Source organism: Lygodium microphyllum, chromosome 14 (assembly GCF_053477565.2).
Source record: "Lygodium microphyllum isolate KBCC chromosome 14, Lygodium_microphyllum_v1.1.10, whole genome shotgun sequence".
NCBI lineage: Eukaryota > Viridiplantae > Streptophyta > Polypodiopsida > Schizaeales > Lygodiaceae > Lygodium > Lygodium microphyllum.
In genome coordinates, this window is record NC_141148.1 from 115,560,637 (window position 1) to 115,579,765 (window position 19,129).

The 19,129-nt window shown below is 40.5% G+C and overlaps 1 protein-coding gene across 1 annotated transcript in view; it reads right to left on the bottom strand.

Annotated features, from left to right (window-relative positions):
* LOC148026014 (putative serine/threonine protein phosphatase 2A regulatory subunit B''delta) overlaps positions 1 to 19,129 on the bottom strand; it is a 54,200-nt gene that overhangs the window by 18,940 nt on the left and 16,131 nt on the right. The window contains exons 2-6 of the mRNA XM_087693251.1: positions 17,373 to 17,636; positions 17,153 to 17,258; positions 16,934 to 17,033; positions 6,670 to 6,775; positions 6,475 to 6,565 (exon numbers count right to left, since the gene is read on the bottom strand). Coding sequence (XP_087549377.1) covers positions 6,475 to 6,565; positions 6,670 to 6,775; positions 16,934 to 17,033; positions 17,153 to 17,258; positions 17,373 to 17,636 — 667 coding nt within the window. The remainder of the gene's footprint in view (positions 1 to 6,474; positions 6,566 to 6,669; positions 6,776 to 16,933; positions 17,034 to 17,152; positions 17,259 to 17,372; positions 17,637 to 19,129) is intronic.

Genomic DNA, 19,129 nt, shown 5'->3' on the forward strand with positions numbered 1-19,129 from the left:
CCAATGGCTAGCCATTGATGAACACAAATACCAAGGGGTGAAGAAACTATACAATCTCCTTGAGAAACACCCCTCTGAAGCTCCTTAGAGTGGCACTACCACTGCTGAAAGGGATTGAGGTTGGTTTGGAAATTGGTAATGGATTCAGCTTTGGAGTGGGTAGAATACTCTTAGCTATGGATGGTGTGATTTTGGGTGTGGGTCTAATAACCTTGGCCTTTGAGCGAAAATTGCCACCTATATGGCTCAGTTTATGGCAAAAGGTACAAAAACTATTCTTTTTAGGCAAGTAGTGCCAAAAGGACCTTTATGATGGTTGAACTTTACCACTCTTTTTCTTTCAAAGAAGAAGACTGAGCATCAACATGAGAACGTGGTTTGTGTTTAGGATTAATCAAGAAGGGCAAGATAGAGTCTAAATATGCAAATAATTTATGTCCGATCCCTTAGTCTTCCAAGGAAAAAGGTGACTCAATAGCACAAGAAAAGGGTTCATGTGTGTTTGAGCAAGCGGGGAGGTTGGTACTCTGTGCAACAGGGCAAATTCCCCACACAAAAGGACCAGAGCGAAGAGAATGGCACACTTGTAGGCATGGAAAAGGTACATAGTACAAGGATAGCATTCTCGACAACAAAGCACCAAGGTGGGGTGCAAAGTGGCACACATCTAAGTGTCTAGTTATGGCCTAAAACCTAAATGTGTATTAAAGCCAATGTGAGCTAAGAATGGATAACCTATGATAGTCCTAAAGTAGGGTTCTAGATGGAAGGGAAAAATTGAAGTGGGAAGTGATAGTGGCAAGGAAGGGCAGGAAATGTAAAGATGAATGTGAAGCACCAAACTCAAACTCAAATGAAAGAGAAAATAAAGGATCACCAAAATTGCTTATGGAGAACTTGAACTTCAAGTTGTGTCCAAAGTGGATAGTCTTTCCTTAACTAAGAGGTGATCAATCTCGTCAATAGCGACCCAACTGATACAATATTTATAATTGAGGCTGGTCCATGGCATCCGTACATTGTCAGACCTAGACGCCTTGCCCAACCGACAAGTATCAAAGCACATAGCATTGCAATTGGAGGTATGAGATCTATCTGGGTCCCACAAGGTGGCATATCTAAAAGGTTCACTAACAATTGTCGTTCTACAGAGAAAGCCTTCAGAAATGTTCCACCTTAGTAGAGCTATAGTCATCCATCATTCACTCCCCCAAGTCATAGGGAGCAACTTCACAGAGCTTGTAGTATCTTCAAGAGCTTTGGCAACAATTTATTCATGCATGGGCATGCCACACCATGTTCCTCTCACTATAGGATGGCAAACCTAATAATGTTACACTCCACCGCATGCCTACTTTCACCCATACCCCCAAACTGCCCTATTTTATTGATTGTATTTAGACTATTGGTTATGTCTTAAAGGAGACAACAAAGAAGTAAAAACTTATAAAGTTCCTTGCCAATGTGCTTTTTTAAAGCTTTATCATAATCTAGTTGTTGAGCTAAAACTGAATTAGCTTAACTTAAACAACCCCAAAACATGCTTAATTAATGAACCAAACCTTTTATTTTAAAAAGAAACGCAATCCTAGATAGTTATTGTGTCCCACATGCAAAAACCTAATTTGGGTGCCCCGAACTTCCTATAAATAGGCATTCAGCCCACCACTCTCCCTCAATCTCATTTTTGCAAATTTCAAGTCCTTCACCTTGCTGCCCACACCTGGGACGCAGAGGATGTTGCGATCCAAGCCGGCCATTGCTATCTACAACAATCTAGTGCCTATTTACAACCGATCACACATTGTTCGGAGCTGATTTCAGCCGGCTGACTGTTGTTGTTGCTGATCTCCTCACTTGTGTTTTAAGTCTTTCTCTCTCCTTACCTACGTTTTTAGTCTTTCTCTCTTTTACACTACCATTTGCATCAGATCCAGTCTTCCTTCGTTGTGTTTGCTGGCGTTCGACATCTAGAGGTTGCCTTGTTGCATTTCGAGATCGGTTCGGAATATGACACACTCTTCAGCTCATCATCCCTACCCTAATCCTCAAGATACAGGAGTTGTGGTACCATAGCAACTAAGAAACATGTTTCTTTCAGTTTGAAACTTATAAAACGTTTTAAAGAATAAAAAACGTGGGTGTTTTCTTTTTTGTGAGTTGGAACCCAAAACGTGGTTTTTTTGGTAAAAACTACTGGGCAATGTTAAATATGATGATGATGATGTGTAATGACCCGTGAGGGCTCAAGATTTTGGATGAGAGGTTGATTTTTTTGTAGTTTTGTTTAGTTATTGGACTTTGTTAATCTAGTATCTATTCTTGTCTTGAGAATTGATTATTATACGACTTTAGTCTCATTTATGAGTTATTTATGATATATTATGATTCATTCTTGATTTTGACATTTCATCAATTTGTTTTGAAATGAGAATCATAATGTTGCAACTTGACTCAGTCTATATTGTAGATATGGCTATTTACATATTTATTTCGATTTTCTTTGTATGATATATATGAATCATAATGTTTGAGTTCTAAACCATAGTATAGCTTGTTCAAAGACTAACTTTGACATAAGCGACAAGTCAATAATGAATCACGGATATGTAACGTATTATTCTCAATTGACTCTATTATCACTTAACCTCAATTGGCCATTCTTTATTTAAGAGAGAGTTCCATAGAGGTTTATAATATCTTTCTCTAGTTAAAACTATTAAAAATCCCTATATTAAAAAACCGACGTTTCTTATTTTACCTCTCTTGAAAAAAACTTACAAAACTCATTTCTAACATTTCGTTTCTAAATGTTTCTGACATTTCTGACTGCTATGTGTGGTGCAGTATTCACTCTTTACATAGTGTATTTACTACATGAGCATTGTATATTCAACAGTCATTCATTTCATTATTATCTATGTTCAGTCTTTGAGTTACCCTAACCCTAATTGTGTTCTGCATTATCAGCTTATGTTTGTCGTACGATTAGTATTCTATTTTTATGTGTGAAGCATCTCATCACATGGTATCACAACATCTCGTCCATTGCTAATTCCATCCGTCTTTGCAAGACTTCGTAGACTCCTCGGAAACCGACGTGCACCCTCGGTCCGATACCTTGGCCTCTCTGGGGTGATCAGTTGGGCTCCCTTGGTAAGATAACCATCGCCTTTGTAGTCTTGATAGGTCACTGGGCAGCCGATGTTCTCCCTTTGGCCAATGCCCTAGCTGCTTTAGGGTGGGACGTCTTGGGGTAAAAGACTATATATGTTAAGGTTTTATTTCTCATGGCTCTATTTTAAACCTAAGAGAGGATATTGAGCTAAAAATGCATTAGCTTAACTTTAAAAACCCCAAAACATGGTTAGTTAATAAAGCAAACCTTTTATTTTAAAAAGAAACGCGATCTTAGAGAATTATTGTGTCCCACATCCAAAACCCTACTTTGGGTATCCCAAACTTTCTATAAATAGGCATGCAACCCACCACTCTCCCTCAATCTCGTTTTTGAAGATTTCACATCTTTCAACTTGTTGCCCACGCCTAAGACGCAAAGGACATCGCCATCCAAGTTGGCCATTACTGTCTACAACAGTCTGGTGCCTATATCCAACCTACTGCACACTATTTACAGCTCATTTCAGCCTACTGACTGCTTTGCTAGTCTTCTCACATGCGTTTTTAGTCTTTCTCTCTCCTACACTGCCGACAACATCAAATCCAACCTTCCTTGGCTGAATTTTCTAGTGTTCAACATCTGAAGCCTGCCTTGCTCCATTTTGAAACCATTCAAAGTACAATACACTCTCTAACTCATTACCCTTGCCCTAATCCTCAAGATACAGAAGTTTGTAGTACATTATTCACTCTTTGCATAGTGTGTTTGCTGCATGATCAATGTATATTCAACAGTCATTCGTTTCATTATTATTTGTGTTCATTGTCTCTCTGTTACCCTAACCCTAACAGTGTTTTGTGTTATCAGTTTGTGCTTTGTCGTATGATTGGTATTGTGTTTTTGTGTTTAGAGCATCTCGTCTCCATTGCTAATTCCATCTGCCTTTACAAAACTTAGTAGGCCCTTGGGCAACCGACACACACCCTTGGTCCAATGCCTTGTTCTCTCTAGGGTGATTACTTGGGCTCACTTGATAAGATAACCATTGCCTCTATAGTCTTGGTAGCTCACTAGGCAACCAACATGCACCCTTTGCCCAATGCCTTGGTTGCTTTGGGGTGGATCGCCTTAGGATAAAAGACTATATATGTTAAGGGTTTATTTCGCATGGCTTTGTTTTAGATCTAAGAGAGAATGTTGAGCTAAAAATGCATTAGCTTAACTTAAGCAGTCCAAAAACATGCTTCACTAATGAAGCAAACCTTTTATTTTAAAAAGAAATGCGATCCTAGAGAGTTATTGTGTTCCACATGCAAAACCCTAATTTGAGTGTCCCAAACAATCTATAAATAGACATGCAACCCACCATTCTCCCTCAATCTCGTTTTTGCAAATTTTAAGTCTTTCAGCTTGCTACCCTCACCCCAGATTTCAGCCTACTAACTACTGTTACTGTTAGTCTCCTCACATGTGTTTTTAGTATTTCTCTCTCATGTGTGTTTTTAGTCTTTCTCTCTCCTATACTATCGTCTGCATCAAATCTAGCCTTCCTTAGCTGCGTTTGCTGATATCCGATATCTAGAGACCGCCTTGCTACGTTTCGGAATCCATTTGGAGTACAACATACTCTCCAACTCATTATCGCTACCCTAATCCTCAAGATACAAGAGTTTGTGGTACAATATTCACTCTCTGCATAGTGTGTTTGTTGCATGAGCATTGTATATTCAGTAGTCATTCATTTCATTATTATTTATGTTCATTGTCTTTGAGTTATCCTAATCCTAATTGTATTCTGTGTTATTAATTTGTGCTTTATTATACAATTGGTATTGTGTTTTTATGTTTAGAGCATTTCATCATACTAGTCATAATATTTTTTGTCTAAAAGTGTATTGTGTTGGAATTTGATTATCGTGTGCTTTGTTTGTGAATAACAAAGTTAGTTAGTGATAAATGTGTTTCAAGGGGTAAGTGCAGTAGATCCTTTTCATCCCAAGGTATTCTTCTTTTGTTGAGATATAGCTAGCATAAAAGAAAATATATTTTTACCTATTTATTAAGTGCTTTGCCTTGACAAACATTGTGTAAGATCTATTTATCCTCATGTATGAACACATATTATTGTCTAAAAGTACATGTTTAGATGTGAACATCTTTTACACCATTTAGCATTAAATAAGGGTCAAAGTTATAGGTGGATACCTTGGCCTATATATTCAAGCCCTATCACTTGTACTTTCATCTCACTCATCTCATCTATCATTATCAATCTATCTTTCAATTTAGTGTGCACTTGCAAGAGAGCTCTCTCTCTCTCTCTCTCTCTCTCTCTCTCTCTGTGTGTGTGTGTGTGTGTGTGTGTGTGTGTGTGTGTGTGTGTGTGTGTGGAGTTCTATCCGCCAATAGCTTGCTGGTCACACGTGAGCTGCATGCCCGACACCTTGTACACATGTTTGATTTGATCAGCATTTAGCTCTAGCTAGATTGTCAAGCACTTGTAATTCCTTGAATTTGCTTTTGAATAATATACTTAGCCATGTTTATTTTGCCCAAAAAAAAAAAAAAAAAAAAATTCTCGATTCTTCCAAATCATCTCATTCCCTCATTTTTTATGCTCTTCTTTGGCTCATTCATGCACCTCAGCCCTATTTTTCTGCTGGCATTTTTGGTGTTCTTCCTTCACCATCGTCTACCATGCCTCCTAGAGTTGAACTCTTCATGCCCCATATGCATACAAGCACTCTCTGATGCTTCTACCATACACACGCTCTACTGATTGGGTTTCTCTCCATGTTTTCTTTTTGCTCTACAATAATGATTGAGCCCAAGATAAGTTGTTTCCTTCGAGCATCATCAACCATTTGCATGCATGTCCTATTGTTTTGTGGACAGTCCCTGCTGCTGTTTTTGCATCATATAGGGATTTTGAACTCGAAAATTTTCACTTAAGTCAGTGAAACCTTAAAGTATGACCTGCTGAACATAGTAGAATTCCCAAGTGGACAACCAAAATGTGGTTTCACTCAAACAATCCATCCAGGGAAAAGAGGCTGCTTGCAGCATTACTTACATCCTTCTTGATGACACAGTCATCAACTCAGTTTCTATTTGTAATGCTACTTTAGATTCTGCTAGCTGCAATTAAACTCCAGAGTACCTAACTGCCTGATGTTGTCCATATCACATTCCTAAGAAACTGCATGATCAAGATATGAAAATGACTATATAACTCCCACACAGCATTTGCTTTTTCTGAGCAAGAAGTTAAAAGTAATAGATCTACAAAAGGCTTACGAAAGGGCTTATGAAAGACCTCCTTCAACAAGTCTGAAATGGTGAATTGTACTCACCATATCTTTCTTGAAATTCTAGTGTCTCTTGCAGAAACTCTAGCCCACGATGAGTTGCCAATAGCTCCCTTAAAACTGGCCTAAAGTCATCCTGTGCATGAGGCAGTCCCAGAAATTTTGTTGAATATCACCAGTTAGTTTGATAAGTATGTATGTGCATAGAGCGACAGCAAAGTAGTAGCAGCAGTAACTTACTTGTGTCAGATAATTTTTATCAGGTTGTTTCAGAACTGTAAAAATTCTGGTAGCCATGTCAGCTGAGACCATGTTATTCCCCATCCAATAATCAAGAAAAGATTTTCTGCACAAAACAATTAGATGAACCCTTAACACTCAAAACAAAAGCAAGAGGGAAACACAAACAGGTAATTTCTACAATGCTGCTTTGCTACTAAGTAATCACATGGCCTTTACCTGGATATGCCCCTTCCTATAAGTGTAATGAAACAAATACTATCAAGTACTGAAGTACATACTTACAACCAAAGACACAGGTAAGCATATGCCAAGAGCATGAAGCAGTAGCAAAGAGACAAATGCCATCCTGAAGAACTGAAAAGTTTCAACTGAATAGAAATACAATCATATCCCTTGCGTGTTTGATAGACTATCTAAAAAAGCAGAGCCTCTCAATGCCTTCCACAGCTTGGTTGAGGCTCTCATGTGTACAACACACAAGCTGCTACAGCAACCTTATGATCTTCTATGCGATGTGCAAAGCATGTCTAGCATGGGCCTCTGATTCTTATGAGCATGGAGTCCACTCTCGTGCATCTCAATATGCCTAGAGCATCTAAGATAATGCTCCTAGACATATCAGCATACAAGACAAGACTAACTAACACAATTGGGTAGGCCATTTCAAGTATATTAATGTGGTAAGATCAGCAGATACCTTCACAGAGAAGTATACGTCCTTAAGATTGGACTTGAACATAGCACCTCCAAATCATAGCAGACGCAGTTCAATGAGGTGACACTCTGAAGAAGCTTACTCCTTATAAGACGATCATGAGTGCCAGAAAATGCGTCACAAGCTTCAATTTTCAACATACCAAAGCCAGATCATATGATTTCATTGAAAGAGCCAAAGTTCCTACATGTTTTTGCCAAGGTATGAAGCCATGCAGCTCAGGCCAGCAATAGTAGTTATGGAAGCATACATCAAAATGACAGGCATGGATCTAGCCCACTACCATGAGACATAAGCTCAGGAGCTGTTCTTACACACAGCCTTTACTCTAAGAGTGAACTGATATTTCCAGCTTCAGAGGTTTCCATCACAGAATCAAGTGATGGTAAGACATGTATTCAAACATCCTTACTCCGACTCAGTTTCCTAAAGGTCCGCTTAACTAAAGATCAACAATGGTTATTTTATGCTAGGATGCTACTATCGACACTACAAACACTGTAAATGGCATGAGACAAAACAACCACCAGCGGAAATCATAGATATCCATTGCCACTGCCTCCGCAGATTCTTAGCTAACTACAAATTATAGTTGCTGAGCTGCATGTAACGTTTTTAAGTAGACCAAATCAAACACACAAGAGACACTTCTCATACATGGCATACAAATGATGAAATGCAATGAGGTATAGATGCTTGAAATCCTTGCAAAGGTATATTTCCCTGAGCTTTTCTCCAAAGGTGAGAAAATTTTGTGAGAGCAAGAAGAGATCGAAGCTCAGCTGAGAATGAAGTAGATAGTGTAGAGTGTGAGAACACAACACCCAATGCAATAATCTGAAGTGTAAGGTGCAAGTACAAAGTACAACCCTTAAACCTTAGGGTTGTAAGAGGGTGTTCACACCCGAAGTTTGTGAAACACGATAAGTGCCTAAAACATTGTAACGTAGACGCATAAAATAAAGGGAATAAATCTGGGGGGGAAAACCTCTTGTACAAAGAGTAAATAGTGCCCCAATGTCCTACTAAAGATCATCGACACTTCTCTGTGAGTATAGGCATGAGTCAAACCCAACAAACCCCCCTAGAGTGAAGAGTGATCAAGATACAAGGGTCATCCACCAAAGGAGATCAAATTTAAAGCATTGTGAAATGCTTCAAATTTGTCACGAGGAAGAACTTTGGTAAAGATGTCCGCCACATTACTGGTGGTAGGACACTACACAAGGCTGATATCTCTTGCATGTAGCCTCTCTCTAACAAAGTGATAATGAATCTCAATGTGTTTCATGCGTGCATGAAACACTGGATTCCGTGCCACTGCAATGGTACTCTGACTGCCAATGAACAAAGGAGTAGGTTCCATGATAGATACATCCACATCAGCTAACAAGCATCTAAGTCATACGCATTCAACTCTGGTAGTGAAAGCTGCCTTGTATTCAACTTCACATGACAGTGTGGCAACAACGGATTGTTTCTTGCTAAGCCAAGGGATGCAAGATGAGCCAAGAAAGAAACAATTACCACTAGTGGAGTGACGAGAATCATAATCACCAACCCAATCACAATCACTATAAGCATGTAAGTGCACTAGTCCCCCCTTGGCATAAAGCAATCCAACAGTCCTAGTACCCTACAAGTAACGGAAAACATGATTGATAGCTTGCCAATGTGACATGCGTGGCTAATGCATATATCTGCTCAAGGCTGAAACCGAAAATTGTACGTTCGGCCTACTGTTGCATATGTAGATAAGGCATCCAACTGTTAGAGCATATGTGTGGATACCAAACAAGTCACTCTCATCATGCAATGACAACTTCAGTCCAAGTTCCATTGGTGTATAGACTGGCTTACAATCTTGTAAGCCAAACCTCTCAAGAAGTTTACCAATGTATCTCGACTGTGACAATCCAATGCCTCTAGCATCATGAATGAACTGAATGCCCAAGTAATAGTGCAAAGGCCCCAAATCTGACATCTCAAAACTTAGCTATAAATTTTGTTTGAATGCTGAAATCTGATCAGCATGAGTCCCCGTAAGCAAAAGATCATCAACATATAGACATATGACCAGCAAGGATCCCCCCCCTTTACATACGTAACGGATAGACTCAGATGAGTTGTTTATGGACCCTTGGCTGAGTAAAAAAGCATCAATCTTTGCATACCAAGCTGGAGGAGCTTGTTTCGAGCCATATGAAGCCTTTTTTAGCTTACAGACTAAGTGTTCAAATCCCTTAACTGCAAAACCAATGGGTTGTTGTACATAAACCTCTTCATGAAGTTCCCCATATAAAAATGCAATCTTTATATCTAGCTGATGCACAGTCCATCCATAATGGGCAGTCAAAGCAACCATAGACCTAATGGTAGTCATGCGGGAGGTAGGTGCAAACGTCTCCTCATAGTCAATGCCTAGCCCTTGGCCACAAGCCTGGCTTTATATTTGTCAATGGATCCATCTGCATTACTTTTCAACTTCTAAACCCATTTTGTTCCAATGGCTTTCTTCCCAATAGGCAAAGACACTAAATCCCATATTTGATTCTTTATGATGGAATCAAACTCAGCTTGCATTGTTGCCATCTAATGCACACTATGTTGTGCATCCTCAAAACATTCACGCTCCTCAGCATCAAATATATCTCATCCCAAACTCCATGATATGTGCACCATTATGCATACGAGCTTGCCTTCTAGTACGACCAGCAATAGGAGCATCCAAATGACTATTTTTCATAGTCTGCAAATACCATCTAGGCATTTGTCTAGCCTCCTGACTATGTACAAGCTCTTGCTGAATTTCATATTCAACGCCTTGCTGAAAATTCAAATCAGCCATGGGCTGACTTTCTACATTACCCAGTGGAGCAAAGCTAAACATTAAGTTCATTTGCTAAAGCTCCAGCTGTATCACCTAAAGAAATGGGCAGCAACTCTTCAAATACATCACTGGCAGCTTGATATGTGTCAAAACCAACAAGGGATAATTCCGATTTTTAATTGAAAACTACATTCCGACTGACAAATACCATTCTAGAGACAGGATCATATAATCTATATCCTTTACTCTCACTACTGTACCCCACAAAAATGCATTTGACAGCCTTGTTATCCAACTTCTTCTTGAGTACCTTGGAAATGTGTGCATATGCAAGACACCCAAAAGTACGAAAATGCCCAACAAAAGGTTTCCGACTGTTCCAAGCCTCAAAAGACGTAATATTCTTTAATTCCTTGGTGGGGCATCTATTCAAGACATGGCAATCACACATAATTGCTTCCATCCAAAAACTATGGCAAGCTCTTTGCTCATACATCTGGCCATCTCCATGAGTGACTGATTCTTTCTCTCTGGAACCCCATTCTACTTGGAGTATAAGCCATAGTGTACTTATGAACAATGCTCTTCTACTTCAAAAAAGAATTTAGCATAGAGAACATGCATTGCCCCTCTCGGTCCAAACCGAGAGTCTTCACTCTGCAGTCAGATTGATTTTCAACAAGTGCTACAAAAGCCAAAAATGCATCATACACTTCTGACTTTTTCACCAAAGAGTAGACCCAACAAAAGCAAGTAAAGTCATTAATAAAAGTGACGAAATAGTAACAGCCACCCAATGATTTTGTCTGCATAGGACCACATACATCTGAATGCACAATCTATAACCTGGCAGTAGCTCTAAAAAACAATGCATTTTTCCCAAAATACATCCCTCGCATAAGTGCTCAGGAGGTCTCTGCAAGAGAGATAAACCATCAAGCATCTGTGTACGTTGCAAAACCATCAAGCTACCATAGTTTACATGCCCCATGCGAGCATGCCATAACTCCGCCTGAGGCATAGCAAGAGTAAGAGTGGATGTTAAATAGACCAACTGATCAACTAAAAGAGCATCCAACTCAAATAACCCATGACACAGAGTGTCAATCAAAACCAAAGTCATGTGTTCCTTATCTCTCACCATGCATCTGTTATCATCAAAGGTGACCTGTAAACCACACCTTGTCAAAGAAGAAATAGATAACAAATTCTTCTTTATACCTAGCACAAACAAGGCATCCTACAAGCAGAGAATAGGACCATCAATGGCTGTCAACACAATCTCCCCAATACCTCTAACAGGGTACGATGCATTGTTGGCACACTGTATAGACTTGCCAACCGGGGCTGCAATAACAAAAGTAAACAAATCTCTGTAAGATGTGATGTGCCTAGAAGCACCATTGTCAAGAAAACATGTGTCTGCATCCTCAATAGAGCTAAATGCTCTATCAGCCCAAGAAGAGTTATAATTGCATGTGTAAAATCATTAATCCATGTCTGCAACAAAGGACGCTGACTCAATAGCAATGAAAGGTGCATCAGAAACACAAATCCTTGCCTCCTTCTTCTCCTTCGCTATGCACTTTCTACACTCAATAATGTAGTGGCCTAGCTTCTTACAATAGTGGCACTTGCCCTTCTTGGCTTGCGTGTCCCCCCTGTTTCTTACTGCCCTATGAAGTGCCTGAAGTCGCAGAGCTCTGCGGAGCATTCTTTGCTTGGCTACCCTTGCCCTTCTACCATGCCATAAAAGCTTACTCAAAGGTTATAATATCAACACCACTAATCTTTCATGTTTGCTCTTCCTCTAAGAGCAAACTGACCAGCTAAAGGAAAATAAGTGGCTGTGGGGCAATCCTCATGGTGAGGTTCAAGGCCGTATGAAAGGCCAAGTATGAATGCGGCAATGAATTCAAGGTAGTAGATATCATCTATGCATCTAAGTAATACTCATCGACATTCATAAGCTACTTACGCAAGTCTTGAATTTTATTTAGGTGACCTTGCATAGAATCACCCTCATCCATCTTCACTGTCTCAAGCTCTTTCTTCAAGAAAGAGACACGCGTCTCATTCTTTCCAACAAACATCTACTCCAAGGTCAGCCAAGCTTCTCGTGAAGAAGCTGCATGCTGAATGTGAGGAATAATAGACCGCTAAACTGCCAATGCAATCAGCAACAAAGCCTGTGTATCCCGTGTATCCCATGCCTTTTGTGTTGTTGATCTCTGGAGAAGTGGCTGAGCCGGAGTAGGTTGAATACGCTAAGCTTCTCATTGTCCACATCCTCCTGGAGGAGGAGTAACAGGAGCCATAACTCCGGGCCTAACTTCTTCATCACTGACATAATCCCAAAGATTCTTCATAATCAACACATTCTTCATCATGAAGGACCAAAGTGAATAGTTGTTACCATCCAACCTATCCGCCTTGGATACGTAAGTAAATACATCACTTCCCTGATTTGCCATCATAAACAATGCTTATCAAAGAGCAAAAGAGCAATGTCTCAAGCTAGACCAACCTGAAAATCTCAAAATTTCCAGAAATTACAACAAGTACCTTGCTGTAATTAGCAAATTGAAGCATACTCTATCAAAATTGTCTGAAATGCATGCTGTCCAAAGTGCAATAAATGCTCAGCAGCACTGGAGATGCAAAAGCCCCAAATTATCTTGTCCCAAAATGTACATAATCAGTCTATTTCAGACTGTCATAGATGTACATGTGTCGATCAGTGAGCTAACTGCAAAAGCCCCAAAATGTCTGGCCCAAATGCATGAAATCTCTGTTGTAATCATGTCCCAAAAACGTACTGAAGCTAAGAATGCCTGCCTGGGCAAAAGCCCCTTCCAAAGAATTAAAGGGAATTAAAAATTGATTTTAAAAATTTGTTTGTTACCTCTGATATGGACTGAGCTGGCCGTTGAGGTGACTGAAGGCAGTACGGACCAATGGCAGGCAAAATTGTTGGGGTGACCTGGCAGGTTGGAGCAAACCTGTACTAGTGGGTGCTGGGAGTTGGAGCAGCAGGCAGCACAGCCTGTCAGACCTGCAGCAGGCAGCACTGCTCAGGCGGGAGCACCAGGTCTTCAGCAACATCCAGGCGCAGGGGTGGCACAGGGGCAGTGACGACAAGTCTGGAGCAGGCGGGCAAGACAGGGCGGTGCAGGCTGACAGGGTGGCACAGGCTGACTGGTGCCGCTTGCTTCAGGGAATGGACCAGGTGCAGGTTTCGTGCTGCCTGGCAGGGTAGACTGGCGTGTTGTGAGAGACACTGCGGCTTGCGGCCTGCTGTGGCTCTGCTGGAGATGGTGGAGCTGCTGACAAGGACAAAGGAGCTGGAGACGATGGCTCTCAGGTCAGCAAAGCTGAGGCTGAGCTCTGATACCAAATGTGAGAGTAGGAAGAGATCGAAGCTCAGCTGAGAGTGAAGTAGACAGTGTAGAGTGTGAAAGCATGACACCCAATGCAATAATCTGAAGTGTAAGGTGCAAGTACAAAGTACAACCCTTAAACCTTAGGATTGTAAGAGGGTGTTCACACCCGAAGTGTGTGAAACACGATAAGTGCCTAAAAATGTGTAACATAGGCACATAAAATAAAGGGAATAAATCTAGGGGAAAAAACCTCTCGTATAGAGAGTAAAAAGTGCCCCAATGTCCTACTGAAGATCATCGACGCTCCTCTGTGAGTGTAGGCGTGAGTCAAACCCAACAAATTCTAACACGGAGATCTCATACAAGAAGAAGAAGAAGCTCTTTTCTAAAAAGTAACCATAGTTTGTTTCTCTTCTAAGTCCGATTAACTCCTATTTGACCATGTTACCTTCAAGATCACATGAAAATTTGATGATACTAGGAGGCATGTATACACCACAAGGGTACAAGGAGAAGTCTGAGTTATCGTATGTACCCCAGTCGCACTATTAGGGGGAAGGCAAAAGATAGTGATAGCAACAACCCATAGAGGAGAGAGGATATATACTCACACCGTAACAAAAGGGAAGAACCACAGACATACAAAATACAAAGTCAAGTGTAGTTGTACAAAGAGAAAAAAAGCCAAACAATACCTTCAATGGACCTATTTATAGGCACTCATGATCATTGGTGAAAAACTAGCCATTGGATTTGTACATTGGACACATGGCAAAAATCTAGCCATTGGACTTTTCAATTGGAGCTAATCATTTGAAACCCTAGCTCCTCCTATGAATAGGAAATTGATATGTGGAAACTTAGATGGGTAAGTATATAAAGTGGATTTTTTTGCATTGTGTCATTTAGAATCCTCTCCTAGATGGACCTTGTTGACTCTTTCTTCCTAAGCCCATTTGCTCAAACTTGTTTACAATAGGGTGATAGCACCTTCATGGTAGCCATGGGCATCCTCCATTATGCCATGATGGCCATCCTCTCTCCAACATGTTTGCAATGACACGATAGCACTTTGCTAGCCTTTGTGTCTACTCTCCATTGTGTTGTGGCGGCCATCATCCCTCACTACATGGTAGCAAGTTTTTGGCTTTCGTCTGCAATAGCACAATCTTGTTGACCTCGCCTCTAGAATGGCCTCTCCTTGTGCCGTGATAGCCTTACTACATGTTTGCCAACTATTTGCAATAGTACAATCTTGCCGACTTGGCCTTTAGGATGACCTTTCATCACATCATGATGACCTTATTGCACGTTAGCCATCGCAACCATTGCCTACAAAAATGGCATTATTTTAGCCAAATGGCCTATAGGAAATCCTCTCCTCACACAGTGATAACCATCATCCCTTACTGTGCTTCACCACCTTCTCAGTCATCATTCGTAAAACGTTGCAATTGTAGACAAATCATACTCCACGTAGTGCTCTACTCGCACCATAATGGCCATTCTTAGCATCTTTCGAGCTTCCTCTTCCTTCTCCTCTTACATTTGAGAAAACAGATTTCCAATGGTAAGGACCAATTAGACCACAAGGAAGGTCAATATCTAATAGCCACATCCACAAGCCTCTAATGTTTCATCAAAGAAACATATTGACTAGTATGTACCAGATTTTCCTAGAGTCGCTCAGGAGGTTCCCCCACTGAGATTCCCGTTGAAGCAACACCTCTAAATGGTAGTTCTCCTAGTCCTTAGGCTTCAATTCCTCTTGTTGTTCTTCGCCAAGGGGAGCATTCACCTCCTTTTGGTGCTCCCTTGGGCATGGTGAGACTTCAGCCACACCGATTGAGGAACCTTCCAAACCAACCCTAGTCAAGAGGAAAAGGAAGTCAATGTGGTTTTACATGTAGAGATGCTTTAGAGAAATAAAAAAAGGCCTAGAAAGCAACCAGCCATCTTATCCCAAAGGCCACATTTATCAGAGTGGTGAAGGATATCTTAAATAGATTTTCCAAGGTTTCCACAATTGATGGACTCCAAAGGAAGCGACAACTTTTAACTATTCTATGTTTACAAGAGGCTACAAAGGACTTCATCATAGTTTTACGAATGATGTTTACATTGATGTTGCCCATGCACATAGGGTCACATTGATGAACAAGGACTTCAGTATGGTGAGCAAGCTTAGGTATAGGTTTGACAAAGTGTCTGATTATAAAGCCGTTGAGATTCTCAATGTTTCCCCAAAGTTGAGAAAGGTGAGAGAGCCTATCATTGAATATGTCAGTCACTTATGTCCAACTAGAATTGCAGCTCCTTAGAGAGAGATTGCCATGGAGGTAAAAATACAATAAGAGACCTGTATAGAACTTGTAAAAGACATCCAAATGCTAAAGCAAGTCTAATGCAGGGCCTGAGTAAAAAGTCAGTCTGGCAGTCTAACCTGACGTGTACATATAGCAAATAGTGTTTTCAACTAGAAGCAAAATCTGCTCTCTCCAAATACATTTCAGGAGTAAAATTAAGCATATAAATGCCTAATCCCAAACTCAATCTCTATTTGTAATTGCACAATAAATAAAGTAAAATAGTTCATGCATGAACAAAGTGATTCAAGGTCTCTTGTGTGAATTCAAATCATGCATTGTTAACAAGTCCGTGTGAAAGAGTAAATATATAAGGTTATATGCCTTTTTCCAATCATGCTAACAGAAAACCTCACATATGCTGCCAGTGAAATTGTCCAGCTGTGTGAAGAGTTCACTGCTAGCAACCTTTCTGGTTTCCTCTACACACTCTTTTTTTGCAAGTGGTGCAAATCTCAGCCAATTGAAAACACCAGTGACTACCTATAACTTCATCGTCACATTTTCCATTAGATCACAGCAGCCTACGACTAGTCAGAAAAGCCACCAGCTTGTCTTTGCTGAAGTATGATGTGCACACCCATACATTGTGCAAGATGTACAGTAAACGAAACTAAGATGCGAATAAGTTCGCATGTACCAATGCTCAGTTGCATATAAGTGCCATCTTCTTAAGAGAAAAACCTATAAGAGGTGAGAATCCAGGAGCATCAGCTCCAAGATAAACAGTTGTAGCAGCATATGCGGCACTCACAACTTTACGAGTTGTTATTGAGACTATGCCTACCATAAGTCTATTGCTAACTAAGATTATGTGTTGTTTGACGACACTTAAACAGATACACACATATCATACCTTCAGCAATCTGCCACTAATGTCAGTTAAAAAAAGGAAGATATACTTATGAAGGATAGATGACAGCACATAACAGAAAAAATCACTGCACTCATTAATTACAAATCCAACCTGGTCACCATGCCTGTGTTATGGACATCAATTTTCCTGAACAAAGAGCTGGAGAAAAATGATGGCAATTTGCACACTTCTTTTGTGACTGGTACAAATGCTGTAAAATTAGCCCACCTTCCTTCATGAGACGAGCAGAAAACATACGGCACATTCTTATTTTATAAGCTCAGAAAACAAATCCTTCTCATGGCAAATTGTCAATGAAGTCACATATACCAGCTAATGGAAGACCATCTGGGTGGCCAGAGAAAAGCTGATCGATTTTATATATACACTCCTCAGCAATTTCTCTTGGAGCAGGTGGCCCATTTGGAAAGTAAAACTACAAATAGCCCCACATTAAAATTTCAATACAGGCTTGAAGGCTAACCGAATTCTTAGGGAAAACAAAGGCCAAACTGAAATCAGTTTGACAGAAGGCATCAAAGAATGTCACCTGTGGAATAATCTCTCTTACAGGTTCACTAGACTTCTTCAAAGGAGATCCAAAATCACGTGATCCACCAGAACCAGACCGCCTCATAGGCGACTTTGGTGAAAGAGGTGAATTAGAAGCACTCCTAGGAGAAAGAGGAGGTGCACTGCCAGCTGCAAACATAGAAGGCAAAATTGAAGCAGCCATACTGGTACTCCCATTCCCAGCCGCCCCAGGGACAGATAATGTGACTCCTGCTTTGGCATCTTCAAGTAAAGACAAAACCTGCAAATCCATGAATATTCTTTACACATCAATTTTTTTCAAAAGAACCCTTGCAGTGCACTTTATGCTTGAAAAGGGCCCCACATTAAGCATGCAGTTGGCAACAAGGCCTTCAAGTCAAGTAAGACAATTTGCTACTATCTTATGATAAACAACATCAAGAGTCACCAAAAACGTTTCAATATTTCAAGATTTCAAGCTTTCCTTTCATTAGCTACCTTGAGGTTTCAAGGTTTCAAAAAATATTATTTATAATAATAAAAATCACCATACATTACTAATATTAGAGGAAGAAGAATGGATCCATAAAAGGAAAATGCTGATTCCACGTAGATCCTAGAGTCAAAATCCTAAAGCCTGAAACAAAAACATCCATTTCACCTACCAATACAGAAATTAGCATTCACAACTCACAAACCACAACATATAAGCAATAACATAGATATAGTGCACAATGTAAAGTAAATGTAAAAAGTAATGATCATTGGTGAAATCCTTGTGGGGAGGCATCTTTCGCTGGAGGTGGAGACGTAAGGTAGAGGAGGAGGTGGAGGAGAAGGTGATGGAGCATGCAAGGAGAAGGGTGTGGAAAATACACGCATTGTAGAAGAAAAACAACTTGTATGTACCTTTAAACAAGCTTTTTCATTGTGTGACCTTGTTTCATGAAACAAAACAATGTAGGAAGAGATGGAGAACAACTGTGCAGAAAAGATACAATGTCGGGTTTGACTCACCCCTACACTCATAGAGGAGTGTCAATGATCCTCTGTAGGACCCCAGGGCACTTTTTACTCTCCTTATGAGAGGCTTTTTCCTCCAAATCTATATTCTTTTATTTTGTGTGTCTGGGTTACACAGTTTGGGCACATCGTGTTTTACACCTTTCGAGTGTAAACACACTCTAGCAAATCTAAGTTTTAAGGGTTGTACTTTGTACTTGCATCTTGCACTCCTTGATTATTGCATTGGGAGTTGTGCCTTCACTCTCACAAACACTCTTCACTATCAATTGTACTCTCAACTGAGCTTCCACCAGTAGCTCTAGCTCAACCGCCACTTCGCTTGCTTACACTGCCAGTGCCAATAGCACCGCCCCAACCTCCAACAGTTCTTGTCTGCACCGCCAGTTTGGGCAACGGCTTTGTCTGCGCCGCCAGTCTCCAGCCCTACAGGCGCCCACCCCAGCACCTATCAACCTGCTCCTTTTGCTCCTTCCAGCAATGCCCGCCACCCAATCAATCACTTGCCAGCTACCTGAGTGTCGCCACCACAGCACCAATACCTCTAGCCCTGGTTAGCCACCACCCGCCAGTTCCTGCACCACCTATCCTATCAGCCACACACCACCAAAGACCCCCACCTCAGCCACAAATCTGCCATGTCCGCCAAATCTGCCCGCCTTGCTCTAGCTCCGCTCTGCTCAATCAACATTATCAGAGGTAAAAAGAAAAAAAAATATTCATTTTTTATTCAGATTTAATCTTTTGAAA